General features: G+C 43.3%; 1 protein-coding gene across 7 annotated transcripts in view; it reads left to right on the top strand.

The window, feature by feature from the left end:
* Positions 1-2,075: 2,075 nt before the first annotated feature.
* The window catches only part of BCAT1 (branched chain amino acid transaminase 1), a 30,166-nt gene continuing 12,882 nt past the window's right edge, over positions 2,076-19,359 (top strand). For 2 of the 7 annotated variants that reach the window (XM_086610575.1, XM_086610572.1), the window contains exons 1-5: positions 2,076-2,201; positions 5,500-5,610; positions 6,473-6,592; positions 9,028-9,191; positions 10,864-11,006. In XM_086610575.1, the coding sequence (XP_086466701.1) occupies positions 2,091-2,201; positions 5,500-5,610; positions 6,473-6,592; positions 9,028-9,191; positions 10,864-11,006 (649 nt within the window). In that variant the 5' untranslated portion in view covers positions 2,076-2,090. Of the gene's footprint in view, positions 2,202-3,386; positions 3,444-5,499; positions 5,611-6,472; positions 6,593-9,027; positions 9,192-10,863; positions 11,007-19,359 lie in introns of all 7 variants that reach the window. The other 5 variants (XM_086610577.1, XM_086610573.1, XM_086610571.1 and 2 more) reach the window with 4 other exon arrangements.

Genomic DNA, 19,359 nt, shown 5'->3' with positions numbered 1-19,359 from the left:
TGGTTTGATGTGGTGGGGGGGGTGGTTCTGGTGGCAGGAGAGGGGTTTTGCTCCCTGCGACCTCCCCGGTTTTGGAACCGGGTTAGGCTTAGTTCTGGCCACCAGATCAGACTGCCATCCCCCTCGGGGTTGAGCCAATAGGGCGCCTCTGCGAATTGCCCTATTTAAGTCAGGACAAAGGAACCGGAAAAGGTGCTTTGCCCAGGAGCGAGGAGAGAAGGGAGGAGGGCACTGCCCCCGCTCCCTGGCTCCTGGCCGGGCAGCTGCCTGCGTTGGGCCGGCACCGCCCACGGAGGATGGCGGCGGCAGAGCCAGCTGGGGAACTCGGGGGCACCCCACTCCCGGGGTGCCCACTGGGCTGAGTTCACCTGGAGAGGACTGAGATCTGAGAGAAACAGCCGCATCGACACCAGGTCAGTGAGGATGGAGCGGGAGGAGGTGTGCTGGAGCTGAGTTTCCCCTGCGGCTGATGGTGAGATAGCAGGCTGCCCCCCTGCAACCAGGACGGCCTCGGTGGAGCAGAGACCCACTCGCAGCCCGTGGGGAGAAGATGCCTGAGCCTGAGGATGGTCGTGTTGGGGTGCACGACAAGGCAGAGAGGCATCTGGAGTCTGCGTGATGACCCATGCCGGAGCGAGTGGCTACAGCTCCCTAAGTACCCGAGACTGTGGTAAAGCCCACACTGGGGCAATCTGTGGGGAAGGATTGCTTCCAGTGGGCTGGACTCACGCTGGAGAAGTTTGTGGATTTTTCCTCGTGGGTAGGGGATCCATTGGAGCAGGGGAAAAGGGTGTAAGGACTCCTTCTCCTTTAAGAAAGAAGCAGCAGTAACAACATGGAATGAACTGACCTGCACTCCCCCAGTCCCTGCCCTCTGTGCTGCTGGGGGGAGGAGGTAGAGCCAGGAGGAAAAGGAAAGGGGGGGGGGGGAAGGTGTCGGTTTTAAGATCTGGTTTTGTTTCTTTCTGTCCTCTCAAGTAATCGGTTTTTGTTTCCCTTTGTCCTTCTAAGTAATCATTAATAAACTGTTTTTCTTTGAGAAAAGCTCTGCCTGTTTTGCCCAGGACCATGGTTGGTGGGTGCTCCCTCTGTTCTTGTCTCAACCCTTAGTCCCTTTGTTTTTTTTTTCTCTCCTCTCTACTTTACTGGAGAAGGAGAGACTGTGTGAGTTTTAGTTGCTGGATCAGCCTAAAACCACGACAAAGGAGAATGAAGAGGGTGGATCAAGACTCCGTGCACTTCATAGCCCTCTCTATTTGTTTAGGCCCTACCTGTGCATAAGAGAGGTACCACTTTCCTTCTTCCTTTGCTGTTCTTTAGGATGATTCACACCGTATGAGCTATGATAAAGAAAATTAACTCTATTCCAGCCAAAACCAGTACAAAAAACTGCTGCATTTCTGCAGCTAGTCATGGCTTGTAAGAGCAGATCTCTACAGCTAATTACACAGGGAAACATTTGGCCTTCTTTGCTAATGGGATCTTTCTAGGAAAATACGAAGGTGAATGAACAAGCTGGTGTGACCCAAGTAATCTACTGACTGCTGGCCCTGATCTCTCACACTGATTTTATGCATTAAAGGAAAATCAGCGTAATGTGTCTGCTTACTTTTAAGGGAGGTTAATTTCTGATGATCAGCTTATGGTTTGAGGTACAGCAATTGGATGTTTCTGGAACTTGTAAAGATGTGTTAATCTAAACGTCAAAGAAATTTTCATCTGCTAATTTTCTGTTTTTACACCTTGTACTGCTTCCTCCACTTAACCATGCTTCAAAATATGCCAACTACTAGTATAAGCAGCACTGTGTGTATGTGTGCATACACAGAAGGAATACTTTGCCAGCTACTTAGAAGTAACCACCTTTAACCATTCTGTCATTAAATGTCCCTGCAGATAAATTATTGCATTTGTCCATGTTCACTGATGCAGAATAATTTTTAAATCAGTCTGTTTTAATTATCTTTATACACTTCATTTTTGTCTCCGTGTTGCTTCAGGCTTCAGACTTGGTTATCACCCCAGCTACGACTTTCAAGGAAAAACCAGACCCCAGTGGTTTGGTATTTGGTACTGTGTTCACTGATAATATGCTGACAATTCAATGGTCCTTGGCTTCAGGATGGGAGAAACCTTATATTAAGCCACTTGAGAATCTTTCATTGCATCCAGCCTCCTCGTCTCTGCATTATGCTGTAGAAGTGAGTACTGAATCAATTTGGAAACTGCTATTTTTATTCATTAGCTCTTGAACCCATAGCTTTGTAATACAAGGGCTATTACTATCTTAAGTTTATTAGTATTGAGTTACATTTTGTTTTGTTAACTGATGTCCTTCCACAGTAATTCCATTATTTACAACAGGGTTATGTTTATGTTGGTGTAACTCAGAAGCAACTCTGGTCTGTGGGTTCCAGCTCACTTAACTTTCTAGCCTGGTGAAGGTGAGCCCTTTCTTGTGTGGTTACAGATTCATTTGAGCAAGCATTCTAGTTCACTGATGGTGGATCGGACCAATCACTGTCTCTATTGTAACTTAATGAAGCACTGGATAAGACCATGTGAGATTCCAATAGTGGCTTTAATTCAAGGCCTAAACATGCACTTTGTGAAAGTTACTTTAAGCTGTTTTAAAGGTTCATAGCTTAGGTGGCAGGAGAGACTAGCCTCCAAACAAGTCAGATCTCCTTTGCGACTCCAAACAAGTCTGGAGATCTCCAAACTAGAGATCTGAGGCATTCAGCACATAAAAGTGTATTTAAGCAGAGAATATACAGCAAGGAACTTTGGAAAGTGAAATGTTAAGTCGAAAACCAGCGTGGTTAACAGTTTCCGTGCTTAGCTGCTTGCTGTCTAAAGCTGCCTTTTGTGCCTCCAGAGCAGCTTTGGCCAAACTCACATCTGTGTGAGAGCCCCGGTAGGGCACACGTGCTGAAACGTAAGCCTGCGTCGTCTCCTGCTTCTGGGTAGGTGGGAGCGTCTCCACTGAAGTTAGTGGAGTTGCTTGTGCTTCTATTAGTATTTCTTCTCTTTTTCTTTTAACCACTAGTATAAGGGAAGGATCAAGCTTTCCCCTGCTTGTTGTCCCTGAGCTCCTGCCTTCACCCTTTTTTGTTGTTGCTCTTTTTTCCCAATCTAGTCATCAAGCCTCCAAAGGTCCTGTGCAAATTACAGCAGGCCCCTGTGACTAAGGCTGCAGCTCTTGATCTGCCCAAGAAGTAAGAAACCACGCTGGAGTCCCAAATCTATATTTCACTCTTAGTCGCATATTGCTTTAATGCTCAACCTCTGGCCCAGTCTGAAATCATTGCTAATATGAATATGCTCTTTTTTTTTTTTCTCCATTTTTTTATTCTTTTACCCTTATTGCATCACGTTTCCTCTAGCCAAGAGGACAGACAGAGGAGAATCTGGTGCCAATGCTGTGGCTCAATGAATACACAGTGGGTATAATAAAAATGATGAATTTGGCATTCCCTCCCCTTTCTCCTTGCCCTTCATGATGCAATGTGATAGTCTGGATCTGCCGAACTTAAGATCCAGCTCCTGTGATGTACAGATGTCAGATGATATTGTTTGCACACCACTATAGCAACCAACCATCAAGCAATCACAGCAGTTGCTTGTATTGAAGTTGAACATTTCTGGAACACATCTCTGTCTCCCTTTTTAATGAGTGAAAGGTTTTACTGAGCTCTGGAAGGTTAAAAGTGTTTCTTTTTGGAGAAAAAGATTTAACAGCTTGAGAAGACTTTGTGTTTCAGTAATGATGCGATTCTTCTCGCAAACCATTGATCAAATCTCAGTAGTAACATTCCTTCCTCTTCCCTCTCATTAAAAGTTCTGTGAATGTGTTTGGGAGAAGGGTGGGGGGAAACAACTGTTCTGTGTTAAAAAGTAGCAATACAGAAACATGTATTAGTTAGTATCTGGCCCAATAAAAATATTGAAGTATCAACCATATCACCAGCTATTTTCATGCTTTATTAAAGATAGATTTTTCTTCTTGTAGCTACAGTGTCTATCCGAGGAACAGTTTCTTTTTCAAAAATGTGTACAAAGCTTTTAATAAAGTTGGCATTGCCATAGGAATAAGATAAATTCTGAAGGCAAAAAATTCTGGGTTCTGATTCTGCTACATAGTGGCATGTGGAACTAAGGAAAATTGCCAGGGTTCCTACAACTCAGTTACAACCCAATTAAAATTTGTCATGTGGAAGGACCTAACTCTGTCATAGAACTGCACAAAAGCTTTCTAAACATTGCATTTCACTGATCCTTATGGGAAAATGATACAGATTTAATAATAATGAAACCTTGAGTATTCTACTAAAATTACTTATATCCAAATACAGGATTTTTTTTTCCAAATAAAAAACCTGCATATGTAGACTTCCAACTATATAGAATGTATTTCCAGCCATTTTTTGTGGAAAAGACAGGAGAAGAATTTTGAAGAGGCTGAAGGCAGTGATGCAGTTAAATTCATAGAACTTGCACTGAAATCTAATGTACAAAGAAATGCTTTAGAAAATACATTCTAAAAATCTGAACTCTTGTCTATAAGCATAAGTGATCCTTTAATACTTAATCCTAATAATACCTGTATATATGTATATATTGATGTGAGCTTAAATAACACGTGTTTTCTGTCTATAACTATATCTGGAAATTATCAATCTGTAACTGAAAATACCTATGGATATTTTGTGGGCATATGTTTTTTGCTGTGGTTAGGAGATGCTATAGAGCATTCTGCTGGGGGGCACTGGTGGGATTAAAGGATTCTGGTAAATTGATTGTCAACATCAGTCATCCGGATTCTGCAGTTTGATGAGTTAATAACGACTAATTTAAGTTTTCTGTGAAGTATAGATAAAACATTTTCGTGCATTCTTCCTCCAGTGTGAGGCTAATGCATCCGTCTCTCATGCTAGCTAAACCCTTTTCCACAGCATGGGGATGTGTGGGGGAAACAGGTGACCAAGTTTTTGCTACAACTACAGCAAGAACTGCAACAGTTCCCTTAATTACCTTATTCTATGCTTCCTACCAAAATATATTTTGGGCAGAGCCCTAGAAATGATTAACATATACCATTAAATTCTATAGATCTTTTCTGTAAGGGAGAATACTGTTTTGGCTCAGCCTTAGGTATCATGTGGTCAGGAAGTAAGGAAATAGTTAAGTCAAACACATGCCACAAATTTTAATTGTTGTAACCAAATTATGGAAAAAGTGGTTATCAGTAGTCCCTTGACAGAAAAAGGTGTATCTAAAGCATAGGCAGGTTGTCTTTGTAATATGAACTCCACAGTACTACCTCACAGGAGTGTGTTGCCAGGATTACCTAGTTAGCATTTGTGCTTTGAGTACTGTGAGCAGGAAAGTGAAGTTCTTTTATTTCCAAAGGGTGTGTTCTGCTTTCATACAGATCATCATGGGATAATATATGTCAATTATTATTTGATTTCTTTTCCCTCCTTTTTGGCTTGATAGTTGTTTGAAGGAATGAAGGCTTACCGAGGAGTAGATGGCAAAATCCGCCTGTTCCGGCCAACCCTCAACATGGACAGGATGGCACGATCAGCAAGACGAGCAACTCTGCCAGTATGTAGCCAAGGCTTCTTATTCTCCTTAAGTCTCCTTTTCATTTTCAGAGTGCAAATCTCTGAAACGTTACAGTAGTGTAAGATTTATTAAGTGTTCTAACTCTTGAATAGTTCAGTTAAACTTTGTTAAGAGATCTTACTCAGTGAACTGTTTGAAATGTATTTTTCTTCTGAACTGCAACAGTGTTTTCCTTTCTTTGTTGTCTCCCTACTGCCTCAGATGTACAGAGTCTATTTCTGAGGGATGAGTGCTGTTCTGCTGGTATTTGCGTGCGGACAGCTGATGAAATTGTTCAGACGCTACTGTTATTCCTTTTCTTTTTTCCACTTCGGTTATGTCCTTCAGCCTCTGAGTGCCTTCGTTTTTGGTCACGCTAGCATCTTAACACTGCTCTTAGCAGTTGTATATTGGCCAGTGAATTTCCTCCCATGCCAATGAGCTTTATTACTGTAAAAACTTTGAAACTTTGGAAAACTGGGAGACTTGGTGAGCTCCTTGGAGTTGTAACCCAAAGCACTTTTCTGCAGAAGAGGTGGTGCCATAGCTGCACAGAGACTTCCCTCAATGTGCTTTGGAGGCAAGAGGGATCAATGGCTCCTGTTTTCTTATCCCAGGAGGATACTTTGGTAGCATCAGGAGGGCTGTCAGGGTACAGTGTGAAAAGACTCTGTGACAAAGACCATGGGATCTTAAATTCTGTAAAAAACAAACTCAAGGAAGATGATATAGTCCCATGAACATCTATGAACTGTCACTGTTACTTATCCTGATGAAGTGTTCCCCTTAGATCTATAAAGACTATAGAGTGTTCAGGCTATATTTCTCCATTTCCTTTTCTCTCTTTGCTTTTCCTTCCCAGTGTTTTGACCAGAATGAGCTTTTAGAGTGCATCCGGAAGCTTGTGGAAGTGGAAAAGGAGTGGGTCCCATACTCAACTACCGCCAGCCTGTATATCCGTCCTACCTTAATTGGAACTGAGGTGTGAGATGTTTTTTTTCTCCTCTTAACTTTTGTGTATTTAAGCACGAGGCAAAAGCCTTCATCCGTAAAGAGAAATATGCAGCAGTCGTTAGACAACAGTGTTCCAGTTCAGGGGCAACTTGTTTTTATGTATTTATTTCCGAGTTAGTCACCTGCAGCTCGACTTGGCAAGTTCGTGTTGACCACACCACCACCTAGTGGACACGTTGATTCACATCACAGACACTGAACTTCAATTAACTGTTCTGAGTGGTGACAGCAGAATTGAAAGTACCTTCGGTTATGTACTAAAACGGTGGTTATTTGTGACATAGTAATGTATGCCTTTAAAATACTAATAATCCAGAGAAAATGTGAGGGAACCAAAATTTGCTGTGTACCTTTTGTGATTTCATCTCAGACCTCCATCCTGACCTCAGTGAGGAGATTTTGGAAGATTCTACCCAGTAAATTAAGATGGTTCTTCTGAGAGAGACTTTTGAAAGAACTAAGAACAAGTTCTTATGTCAATTTATTCTTGAAGCCAGATACGCTTGACCTTGCAAGAGGCTCCTTAGCAGCTAGGTGTTAGTGTGTAGTCTGTGAGTTTCATGTGGGTATGAATCACACATATAGTATTTATAAAGGGAATTAGAAACAGGGAGTTTATTTTAATTAAAAACTTCAAGGGTTTATTTTAGCAGTGGCAAGAGAGAAACCTATAATGGTAGAGCACAGGATAAGGAAGCTAAAGAACGTGTGGTTCCCAGCTAGGCAAGTTACTTTTCTGCAATACCCACATCTGTAAGGAGTTACCATACATGACCAATACCCACATCTGTAAGTACAATCATAGAATCATAGAATGGTTAGGGTTGGAAGGGACCTTAAAGATCATCTAGTTTCAACCCCCCTGCCATGTAGTTACCATACACGAGTTCACATGCATTCTAGGACTCCATTAACTTAATGCTTGCAAACTGGTTGAAGATTCTCACCTGGAAGGATCTCCACTCAGTGACTGTAAAGTATTAATATTAAAAATTGATTTTTTTTCCCCTGTTTTTGTTTTTGGAAGTTCTTTTGCTGTTGAGCTTTGTTTCAGGTTAGCCAACACACTTGGCCTTTCTGCGATGTCATGTTGTCTCTGGGTTGCATGTCCTGCTAGTCTTTTATGAATCAGCACAGTTAGGAAACTCAGTCAATGTAATCTGTTGAATGTTTCTGTAAGAATCAGGAAAAATATTAAGATCTCAGTCAGTCAATCTTGTTAGAAGTTCTGTTGAAGGAGTAAGGTAAAAATCAAAAGAACCCTCTCAGCACCTGAGGAACGCTTATTTGAATTTTCTAGTAGTTCCATTATTATGCTATTGTTTTCCCTCCCACCTCCCACTTTAGCTTCACATGCTGTATGCACAGTGTTTTCCTTAGACCTTTGGTCCTAAAGATTTGAGGTCAATAACTTTTTTCAAATGGAGGCCTAATTTTAGAAACCACGGATGAGCTTGTTTTTTTTTACGAGACTGGTTTCTCTGAGCTGAGAGAAAATAGTAACCTGTGCAGTTGCATAGGAGATCCCAAAAATTGCTGTACATAGCCCTGCTTGAGCAGGGAGGTTGGGCAAGGTGACTTCCAGAGGTGCCTTCTGACCTCAATCATTCTGTGATTCTGTGGTCAGTATTGAGCTTTGCAAAGAATTGTATAGTTAAGCTGAGTCTCCTACCACAGAATTCAGACTTTGACCAGTGCCAGACTTTTCACCTCCACTTTCAAAGTGTTGATGGTGATCACTTGAAGTACGAGAAGCCGTTTCTCAGAGAGGAAGGAGGTGTGGGGAAAGTGATACATTCCAGGTTATTTCCTGTGCTGTTGTGTGAACCATTTCCAGCAGGCAAATAGCTGTAGCTTATCACACAGCCATTTGCAGAGCCACCGCTCAACTCCCCCAGTGCCAGTTCTAAGTGGCACTGGCTAATTCTCGTTACTAATGCAGCTGACAGTGGTTCCTCCACTGTTGTTATTGCTAGCAGTGATCCTTGCCACTCCTCCCCCTAGAAAGCTTTGTAGGCTTCTGCTGTGATTAATTCATATAATCATATAGTATCTTGTTAAGTATCTTGTTAAGCTAGTTTCTGAATTCTCAAAAGTTGGAAACTGTTTGAGAAGATCAGAATAACATATAGATAAATGAAACAGCTGTAAGGGAATGGTGACAGCATATAAAATTAAGGTTGTTATGTTGCTTGGATGGGGGAAGTTATATAAATATTTTCTCTTGGTATATATATAATAGAAATATTTTATATATTAATACTATAATAATTCTATGTAGTATAATACTTATATATTTAGTATATAGCCTAATATTCATATGTTTATATATATGAATAGTGTAATATTGTATAAATATTTTCTCTCAGTAACTTTAGATTTGTTTACATTCCTTCTTTTTAGCCTTCCCTTGGAGTGAAGAAGCCGACTAAAGCCCTACTGTATGTCATACTGAGCCCTGTGGGCCCTTACTTTGCAAGTGGAAACTTTAGTCCAATATCCTTATGGGCAGATCCAAAATATGTAAGAGCCTGGAAAGGAGGAACGGGGGACTGCAAACTGGGAGGGTAAGAAAACATAATTCTGCATTTTCTATGTAGCTCACAAAAGAGATTTGGTTTTTAGGGAAGTATCTAATCCAGTAGAAGTAGAGATGTTAAATGTAGCAGTTAAACAGAGTACTATAACAAAGATTACAAAATTGTACTTTCAAATATTATTTATACGATTCAGTTGCATGTTTTTGTTTGGGTATTACAGCCAATTGGACTACTTGCAGAAGCAATTTTGCAGCATCTCAAGCTGAGGAACTGGACCTGGAAGGTGTCCATGTAATACTTTGGCTATTCCCCTTGCAGAAGTTGACACTAAAGATATTAATTCTGTGATGCAGCGTTCAGTGTAGCAGCCTGCTGCCAGCTGAGCCGTGAGCAGCATCAACTGCTGACCTCCTTCCTTGGCAGACTGTCCTGACAAGCCATCTGCAGTTAGCAAGGGCAGTATGGGTGTTGAAGGGAAAGCATGAGATAATTGTCTGCATTGACTTGACCATAGTCTGGCAGTTTTCTGCTGAACTAGGTCAAAGCACCAGTCAGGTAGAAACATAATTGTTAACATCCAAGTACTTGACTTGTAGAGTGAAACTGCTTAGGACTTGACTGGGGCAAGCAACTCTTGTTATGTGTCCAAATAAGTGACTCAATTGTACGTCCTTGGTCTTTGGTTTAACAGAAGTTTATTGTCTCTACCTGGGACTTTCACTTCTGTGCAGAAAGTAGTTGTCAAGTGCTGCTCAGCTGAGCTAGTAAAATAATCCAAGGGCAAGAAAACAGCTTTCCTTCACTCAGTGTGATGTTCTGAGATCTTTACTCTTTGTTATGAGGTTTTTGCTTAGTTTTAAAAATATATTATTTTCTGTGTATCCTTCAATGAAGATGTCAGCTATTAAAAAATGATAAGTCTGGAGTCACTATTGACTTAATTTGTGCCCAGAGGTGAGAACTTAACTCTAGTGTGGTCAGCACTTTAGAGCTTCTGACTTTGAGTCTTGATGGTTGTTGAACATCAGAAGCAGAAGGAGTTTTTTTTCCCCTGTCAGAGCAGCTACAGAGTAAACACATTATTCAGTCAGGTTCACTCTGTAAGCAGTGTTTTAGGAAAACAGTTGGTCCTCAAGGATATAGAATTCATCAAGGCCCATCTGCAGCTCCTGAAGCTGCTAATTGTGTGAATGTCTTTTACTAGAAAAGAAATAGCTTACCTCTGGTGATTTTTGTATTCTGAGAGGTTCATCTGACATATATGACCCATCTGTTCGTCTGACATACATGGGACGAGGTAGATGGGTTTGTTTTGCTTTTTTTTTAAAACCATGAGTGACATGGAAATTGTTGCTCTCTAGGATGCCAATTGCTAAATAAATACAAACGCTTTCCTAAGCTGTCTAATTGCAATGATTAGAATGTCTAGAAAATGGAACAAGAGTTATTTTTAAGACAATTTGGATGGATATGTTTGAGCTGTTGATGCTGTTCAGCCCTTCAAAGTTTCTGGGTTGTAGATACAAGTGATCTGGTGAAATACTAGTAGAGTACTTCCAATGAAAATATTGCAGGGACAAGCAGAGACTGTGCAGAGAACTTGCTCATAGGGTAGATGTGCACACAACCTTGCATAGAAATAAGAAAATACCCAACCAGATAGTTATAACTGATTGCTCTTTCTTTTTGTTTCTGGAAGGAATTATGGATCTTCTGTTTATGCCCAGCAAGAAGCCCTGGAGTTAGGCTGCCAGCAGGTTTTGTGGCTCTATGGAGAAGATCACCAAATAACTGAAGTTGGAACAATGAATCTGTTTCTCTACTGGATAAATGAAGATGGAGGTATATTAACAACAAAACGTGAAAACTTTAACAGAGTAGACAAGTGGGACTGTAATCCACAAAATTACTATTAGAGCGCACATCATAAACATTTTAACAAAAATGAACTCACAAAGGAAATTACGATTCTCTTCTGAAAACCAACAGGTGACTGTTAGTTATACCATTGAGAAAAAGGAGATTCTGGAGCAGCTGTGATTACTGTCTGCTGATAACATACCAAACTGTTGGGGCAGTCCACATGCTTAGGATCATAGAATCATCAATTATAGAATTAAGATCATCAAGTCCAACCATTAACCTAGCACTTCCAAGTCCACTATTAAACAATTTCCCTAAGTACTACATCTACTTGTCTTTTAAATACCTCCAGGGATGATGACTCAGCCACTTCCCTGGGCAGCCTGTTCCAATGCATGACAAACCTTTTGGTGAAGAAACTTTTTCTAATGTCCAGTCTAAACCTCCTCTGGTGCAACTGGAGGCAGTTTCCTCTTGTCTTATCACTTGTTACTTGGGAGAAGAGACTGACACCCACCTTGATACAACCTTCTTTCAGGTAGTTGTAGAGAGCCATCAGGTCTCCCCTCAGCCTCCTTTTCTCCAGGCTAAACAACCCCAGTAACCTCAGCTGCTCCTCATAAGCCTTGTGCTCTACACCCTTCACCCTACATTGCCCCTCTTTGCACACACTCCAGTACCTCAATGTCGTTCTTGTAGTGAGGGGCCCAAAACTGAACACAATATTCAAGGTGTGCCCTCACCAGTACCTAGTACAGGGGAACAATCCCTTCCCTAGTCCTGCTGACAGCACTATTTCTGATACAAGCCAGGATGGTGTTGGCCTTCTTAGCCACCTGTGCACACTGCTGGCTCGTATTCAGCTGGCTGTCGACCAATACCTTCAGGTCCTTTTCTGCCAGGCAGCTCTCCAGCCACTCTTCCCCAAGCCTGTAGCATTGCGTGGGGATGTTGTGATCCAAGTGCAGGACCTGATGCTAAGCATTGTTGAACCTCATACAATTGGCCTCAGCCCATCAATCCAGCCTGTCCAGATCCCTCCGTAGAGCCTTCCTACCCTCAAGCAGATCAACACTCCCACCCAACTTGGTGCTGTCTGCAAACTTACTGAGGGTGCACTCGATCCCCTTGTCCACCTCATTGATAAAGATATTGAACAGAACTGGCCCCAACACTAAGCCCTGGCGAACACCACTTCTGACCGGCCGCCAACTGGATTTAACTCCATTCACCACAACTCTTTGGGCCCAGCCATCAAGACAAGTTTTTTACCCATTGAAGCGTATGCCCATCCAAGCCATGAGCAGCCAGTTTCTCCAGAAGAATGCTGTGGGAAACAGTGTAGAAGGCTTTACCAAAGTCTAGGTAGACAACATCCACAGCCTTTCCCTCGTCCACTGAGTGGGTCACCTTCTCACAGAAGGAGATCAGTTTAGTCAAGCAGGACCTGCCTTTCATAAACCCATACTGATTGGGCCTGATCACCTGGTTGTCCTGTATGTGCCGTGTGATGGCACTCAACATGATCTACTCCATAACCTTCTCCGGCACAGAGGACAAACTGACAGGCCTATAGTTCCCTGGATCCTCCTTCCAGCCCTTCTTGTAGTTGGGTGTAACATGTAGAAGTGTAAAGTCTAGACATACACAAGCTCACACTGGAGATTTGCTGTCAAGTCTAGCAGCATGCTTGATCTTGAAGGAGGTGTTGGGTCAGAAACAATGCAGATATACAAAAGAGACCTTATGGCTGTGTAAGTCTTCAAACTCTGTGGTTTTGGGCATGAGTGGTTCCCATTATCACTTTCTGGCATGCCAAATGTTCCTGAAGCATAGCCAAAAGTATTCCAGCATGCAACTGATGAAGAACTCGGCTCAGTCTTTGAACAATTTGAAGTTCTGTCCAGTGGAGGCAAAGAGACAGAAACATGCCAGTCAGCGTTCCACATCAGTAATGCTTAAATGATGCTTTCAAGATACACCATCATTCTTGAAGCCATTTTTACTTCTGTGTAACTGCAGTCGTCTCTGAGCAACATACATGCTGATTAGTAAACTATCTAGTTAATAAACAGTCAACTATTTAGGCCTCTCAAAAACACCCATTGGGCGTGCAAGTATTCCGTGCTTGAGAAGTGATAGCTGCACCTGAGAACTGGTTGGGAAGATTAAATGACTCTTGAGTCGTTAAAGGGTTGAGCCAATATATAGGCAAGTGAATAAAAGGACACCTCCTGACTTCGTAAGTGCAGGCCCTCCGTGAAAACTAAGTGTTACTGAATTTTTATATGGCAGCAGATGCAGGGTTCAGACTCTGATTCTGTCATAGTGCCATGGGTACCTTTGAAAATTGGTGTTTTTCTGACAGTGCTTAGCTGCAGTACCGATGCAGCATTCTGTGGGGACAGCAGTGTGCTTTAGATAGTGTAGAATAATGGGAATCCAGCCACCTGACTCTTGTCTTGAGTTTCATTACTTGTTCTTCTACAAAATCTTTACCACTTCTGTAAGAATTACTGTACTCCCTGTACTGTCTTCAGTGAGTCTGTGAAGTCTTGTGAATGAAACGATAAATATGAGAAATCTTGTTGTTATAGCAGCAGTAGATTTGTCAGTGGAGCTAGATGGCCAAATTTGAGCCTTGTGTAACTTCGCTGGAGAGACACTGTCGTGGGTTAGGCTGACCCTCCCACACAGCCGGTCACTCCCCCTCCCCCACCCCCAGGAATGAGGGAGAGAATTAAAGGATAAATGGGATACCCGTGGGTTGAGATAAGAACAATTTAATACAGATGATTTAATACACAGTGTAGATGCTCACCACCCCCTTGTATGCGAAGCCCGGCTCGTCCCGAAGCTGCAATCCCGGACGAACGCGAGGCCCCGAAATAGAGAGGGGCAGAGAGAGAGAGTACTCCGAGAGTGGGAGTACTGGGAGAGAGAGAAAAAGAAAGAAAAACAATAGAGCAAAAGCGCAGCAAGCGCAAAAGAGCAAAAGCGGCAAAAGAGCCAAAGCGCAAAAGCCCTTCTTTCTGGCTGACCCTCACTTTTATACTGGGCATGAGGCTGCATGATACGAAATACTAATTGGCCAGTTTGGCCCTCAATCTTAAGTTCCACCACAGATCACAAGGGGAATCGTGTCCCCCTTATCCCAACTATGCTCCCCCCTTATCCCGCTGTGCTTCTGCACTCCGGCACACTGAAAAGTCCTTGGAGTCTCAAACATCAGCTTGCTATCAGCATTCTTCTCAGAGTGAGCCTCTGAGTAAAACCAAAACACGGAGCTCTTCTAGCTGTTAAAAAGAAGAGCTAACCTGGTCCCAGCTAAAACTGGGACAGACACAAAAATGAATTTTGGCTCATTGTGCCCAGGGAAAGGACAGTGCAGGGGGGACATAATTAGAATTCAATGTTCTAATTGTACTTAAACCAGGAATATGCTGGAATTATCCAGCTGCAGCACCATACTGTTCCAAAGATCTGCCAATCACTGCGTTACCAGTGCACTGCTGAATAGTACTATTGTGAGGTGGCCGTAGCAAACAACTTGTAATTCATGCCACCCAAGCTAACTGTGTACTGACGAACCTGCCATTTCACAGGACATGGTTATTAGCATCATTGGAGCACTCTGCTATCTCCTGGTGTGTTCATTAATGCTTAAATTATGATATCTTTGGTTGAGAATCACTCTTGCTGCCAAGGTGTCATCACATACCTGCCTATGGCTTTACATTGTCATTTAAAAAGTGCTTGCCATTATGTTCTGTCACTTCACAAAGGGTACTTACTTAGGCTGTGGTTTGGTTTTGTTATGCAAATTATGCAGCTGAAAGAGAGATCTAACATAAAAATGGTGAGGCAGAACTTGCAGATCATCATCAAAATGAAAATGTCCTTCTTTGTGTGCTCAGAGGTCACTGTGGAGTAGTCTGAGCTACTCTCCTTGGTGTATAATAAATCCCCAGTAAAGCCTGGACTAAAGGACATCTGTACTCTCAATGAGAGCAGGCTTTTCTTGCAAGCCTTTGCTATAGATTTGCAGTTACAGCATTGTGACTAAACATGACACGTTGTCTTGGCTGGCAGGAGGAGCCTGGAAAAACGTTTCGTTTGTAACATTGAACGGGGAGTAGAGGAGGAAACTGCTCAATTTCTGATAAAATTGTATGCTTTTGTGTGCCCACTGCTGCTCTGGCTGAGGCTTATAACGTGACCAAATCTGGATCCCTACTGTTGCATAAATACAGGAGTGTGATATTTCATTCATCAAATACTGTTTACGGTTTATGTTCACAAAGTAAAATTTTGGTCACCCTACATCTCTTCCACCTGCCTCAGAGCACTTAACAATCCCTAGAAGCTGTTAACATTGAAAGTAATTTTCTTTAATAATGTCTGTTCTTTTGCCTAAAATATAGGCTTGACTTTATGGAAAACCTTTAAAATATAAACATATGTCCAATCTGAATGTTGCTAACTATGAAATCTATGTGCACTTTCCAAAAAATCAGTTTCTTCAGGGAACCGTCTGGGCTCTACTTCTAGCTTTAATGTTAAGACATTGTGAATAGCATTCAGGCATTACTTAATGTTTTTGAGCTCTTATTAAAATGAGGATTAATAGTGCTCACTTCAAAATAGCTTACATAAATTAAAAAATAAATATGCTAAAGGATTCTCTGGAACAGTCAGGTAAAATATCAGGCGAGTTTTCTTAGTGTTCTGTAGGTGGAGGATTATTTGTGCTGCAGAACTATCTTGTATAAGTAGACTATTAGCAAAATAAGGTTCATACTTTCTGCTCTAATAGAAAGCCATAGCAATTGGATAGAGGGGAGAGCAGCAGATGAATGAGATGGCAGACAAAGAAAAGGAGAGGAAAGTAATTGAAGAAAGTGAATTAACAGAGATACAAAGACAGAGTGATTTCATGAGGGGAGAGTAGAAGAAAAGCCTGAGGGAAATAAGGAGAAAGAAATAGAAAGGTCTAAAACAAACTAGGAGAGGAAGTCAACTGTTAATAATAGTGAAATCAGAGTTTCTTGGGTTCTCCTTGACCCTGAAGTTCACTTGGTATCTGTTATTTTGGTAAAATATATCTTGATGAATTTCTCAGCGTCCTTACAGGGTGACTAGTACTGAAGGCATCCTGTGTTTGGAATCTTATCTGCTGTATGTTCATAAATACTTGTGTGTAAAGGTTGAAGCTGCGTAACATGCAAGACCTCATTTTACAAATCCCTTGACAGTCTTTGATAGAGTTCCATTGTTACAGCGTGCCTATACCATGCCTGGTGTCACGGTGCACTGGACTGATAGTGCTACTACTATAACAATAACAGTAGTCAAATGAAGAGAAACCCTGACATTTTACTTCAAATGCCTTTCTCCTCCTTTTTTGCTACTATACGTTTTAAGGCTTCTAGCCCATCAAAGTTATTCAGAAGGCAAGCAGAGTCTGTGAGCTCACAGTCTGGTTTTTTTGAGATGGACAGACTGATGTCATATGGAGCCTGGTTTGGCATCATTTCACAGAGAGGATGAGCTTTTTGGCATGCCATGTTGTATAGAATTGTCATCTCTACCGGATACCAGGGGAGCAGATGTTCCTTGCATGGCCCCAGGCTGGTAAGCATCATATGTATACTTGACAAAATTCTACAGAGCAGGCTGTTTGAAACATTTTGAGACTCCCGTGTCCTGTCTGCTCAGTGCTCTTTGGTGGCTGGTTTGGCCTGGCACCTTTTCAGACTAGTTCAAATCAATTAATACATGTTGTTGAGCTTAAACAGGTCCTGACCAAGATCTGTGGCAACATCGCCAAATAGAGAATATTATCTGGTGTGTAGTCACAATCTTTGGTATTAAGGTCCACATTATTTGAAATTTTCAGTTAGAGAAAGGGCGGTAAATTTAAACGGGCTGTCAACGCACCTAACGGTCATTTCTGTGGAGATCCACTTCAGAGCAGCTAATACAGACCGGGGAGAGTTGCTGCAGAAAAAAAAAAAGCCGAAGAAAAGCTCTTTTCTGGGGATTTTCCGAAACGTTTTCTAGCCAGGACCAGATCTGACGGTGTTGGGGGCGGTGCAGGCGTAGGCGTGTTGCGGGGAGAGCCGGGGCGGTGCCAGCACACCCGCGGCTCACTGGGCTATAAATCGCCTCAGGGAGGGCAAGGACTGGTCGCTGCCCACCGAGAAGGAGGTGAGCAAGCCTATTGTTCCTGCCTGACGAGGGGGGCAACTGCTGCTGCTTACAGCTCGTTGGACGGGATTTGAAGTGCCTCACCTTATCAGGGAGTCATGGTGGCTTCCCGGAGGAGAATTGTGCTTTCTGCACCCACTTGAAGGGATGTCGGTGTTCAGGTCACAGGCTGTGAGGAAGGTCATAGCTTATCCTTGGTAGCTGGGAGCAATCCTGAGGATGGCTGTGTGAGGTGCGAGCAGGTTGATGACCTGCTAAACCGGGTGGCACAGCTCCAGGATGAAGTGCTGGAGCTCAGGGAGGAGGTGAGTAGGTTAAGAAAAATTAGGGAAAGTGAGAGGGAAATTGACAACTTCCATAATCTGGTTGTGGCAGAGCAGAAAGAAGAAGTGGAGAGGTTAAAGGGGATCAGGGAATGTGAGGAATTAGGGGACAGGGGGCAATGGCACAAGGTCCCTGCTCGGCGTGGCAAGGGCAACTGCCCGGCAATTCCCCCGCCCCCCAGGTGTCCTTACATAACAGGTACAGTGCTCTGCAAGGGGAACTGGTAACAGTGAGGATGATGGTTCTCCCTGCTTGGAGGTGTCACCAAAGCCTAGTCAGACTGCCACCGGCATTAAAACCTCATCAGTAAGGGATGAAAGATGGGTCATTGTCATTGGTGACTCAGTGCTTGAGGGATCAGAAGGCCCGATATGCAGACCAGACCCACTGCACAGGGAGGTCTGTTGCCTCCCAGGGGTCAGAGTTAAAGATGTCAGGAAGAAGCTTCCTTCCCTAGTACGGCCCTCAGACTATTACCCCCTTTTGTTGTTTCAGGTAGGCAGTGAGGAATTAGTAAGAACCACTCCAAGGACAATGAAGAAGGACTTCAGAGCCTTGGGGCGCCTGGTCAAGGGATCAGGAGCACAGGTTGTGTTCTCCTCTATCCCTCCAGCTGTGGGCAAAGATGAGGGATTAGGCAGGAAGTACCAACAGTTTAATACCTGGCTCCGAGCCTGGTGTGTCCAGCAGGGGTTTGGGTTTTTTGACAGCAGCTGGATCTGCAAGAGGCCAGGTCTGTTAGAAAGGCATGGTAATAGCCTGTCCCACAGAGGGAGAAGGGTTTTGGGAAGGGAGTTGGCAGGGCTCATAGACAGAGCTTTAAACTAGGTATGAAAGAGGGTGGGGGTGAAATCAGGATCACTGGAAGGGAGCCGGAATGCAGTATGCCAGTGCTTGTGGGGGAGGAATGCACTAACAAGATCGCACAGTCTTGTGAATTAGCAAGGGATCAAGGTGTCATGCCGAGTTGCAGACGGAGCACAGGGGTTGTTGAGGGGTTGGTTACTGTGGAAACATCTGAGCATCATCAGGGGGCTCCAGGTACCTCATCAGGGACCCAACTCAAATGTCTCTATATGAATGCCCACAGCTTGGGCAATAAACAAGAGGAGCTGGAGATACTTGTGAGCCTGCAGCACTATGACCTGCTCGGTATCACAGAGACTTGCTGGAATGACTCCTTCGATTGGTGTGTTGGACTAGAGGGGTTTAAACTGTTCAGGAAGGACAGGCAGGGGAGACGAGGAGGGGGTGCTGCCCTCTATGTCAATGAACAGCTAGAATGCATGGAGCTCTACCTGGCAAGTGATGACAAAAGAACCGAGTGCCTGTGGGCCAGGGTGAAAGGAAGGGTAGGAGACTTTACAGTGGAAGTGTGCTACAGACCACCCAATCAGGAGGACCAAGTGGATGAGGCCCTACCTAGACAGATAGGAGTTGCTGCTCGTTCACAAGCCCTGGTCCTCATGGGGGATTTTAACCACCCTGATATCAGTTGGAATAACAACACGGCGGGGAACAAGCAATCTAGGGGATTCCTGGAATGCATTAACGATAACTTCCTTATCCAAGTGATAGAGGAACCAGCGAGGAGAGGTGCCATGTTAGACCTGGTTCTCGTCAATAGGGAAGGGCTGGTAGGTAATGTTGAACTCGTGGGTAGCCTTGGCTGCAGTGACCATGAGATGGTGGAGTTTGAGATCCTAAGGGCAGCTAAGAGGGGGAAGCTCCGCAAACTTGAAACCCTCAATTTCAGAAGAGCTGACTTTCGCCGCTTCAGGAACCTCCTTGGTAATGT

The sequence above is a fragment of the Tauraco erythrolophus genome, chromosome 4, assembly GCF_009769465.1.
Source record: "Tauraco erythrolophus isolate bTauEry1 chromosome 4, bTauEry1.pri, whole genome shotgun sequence".
NCBI lineage: Eukaryota > Metazoa > Chordata > Aves > Musophagiformes > Musophagidae > Tauraco > Tauraco erythrolophus.
The sequence above is the reverse complement of the archived record's forward strand: the minus strand, read 5'-3'. Positions and strand labels throughout refer to the sequence as shown.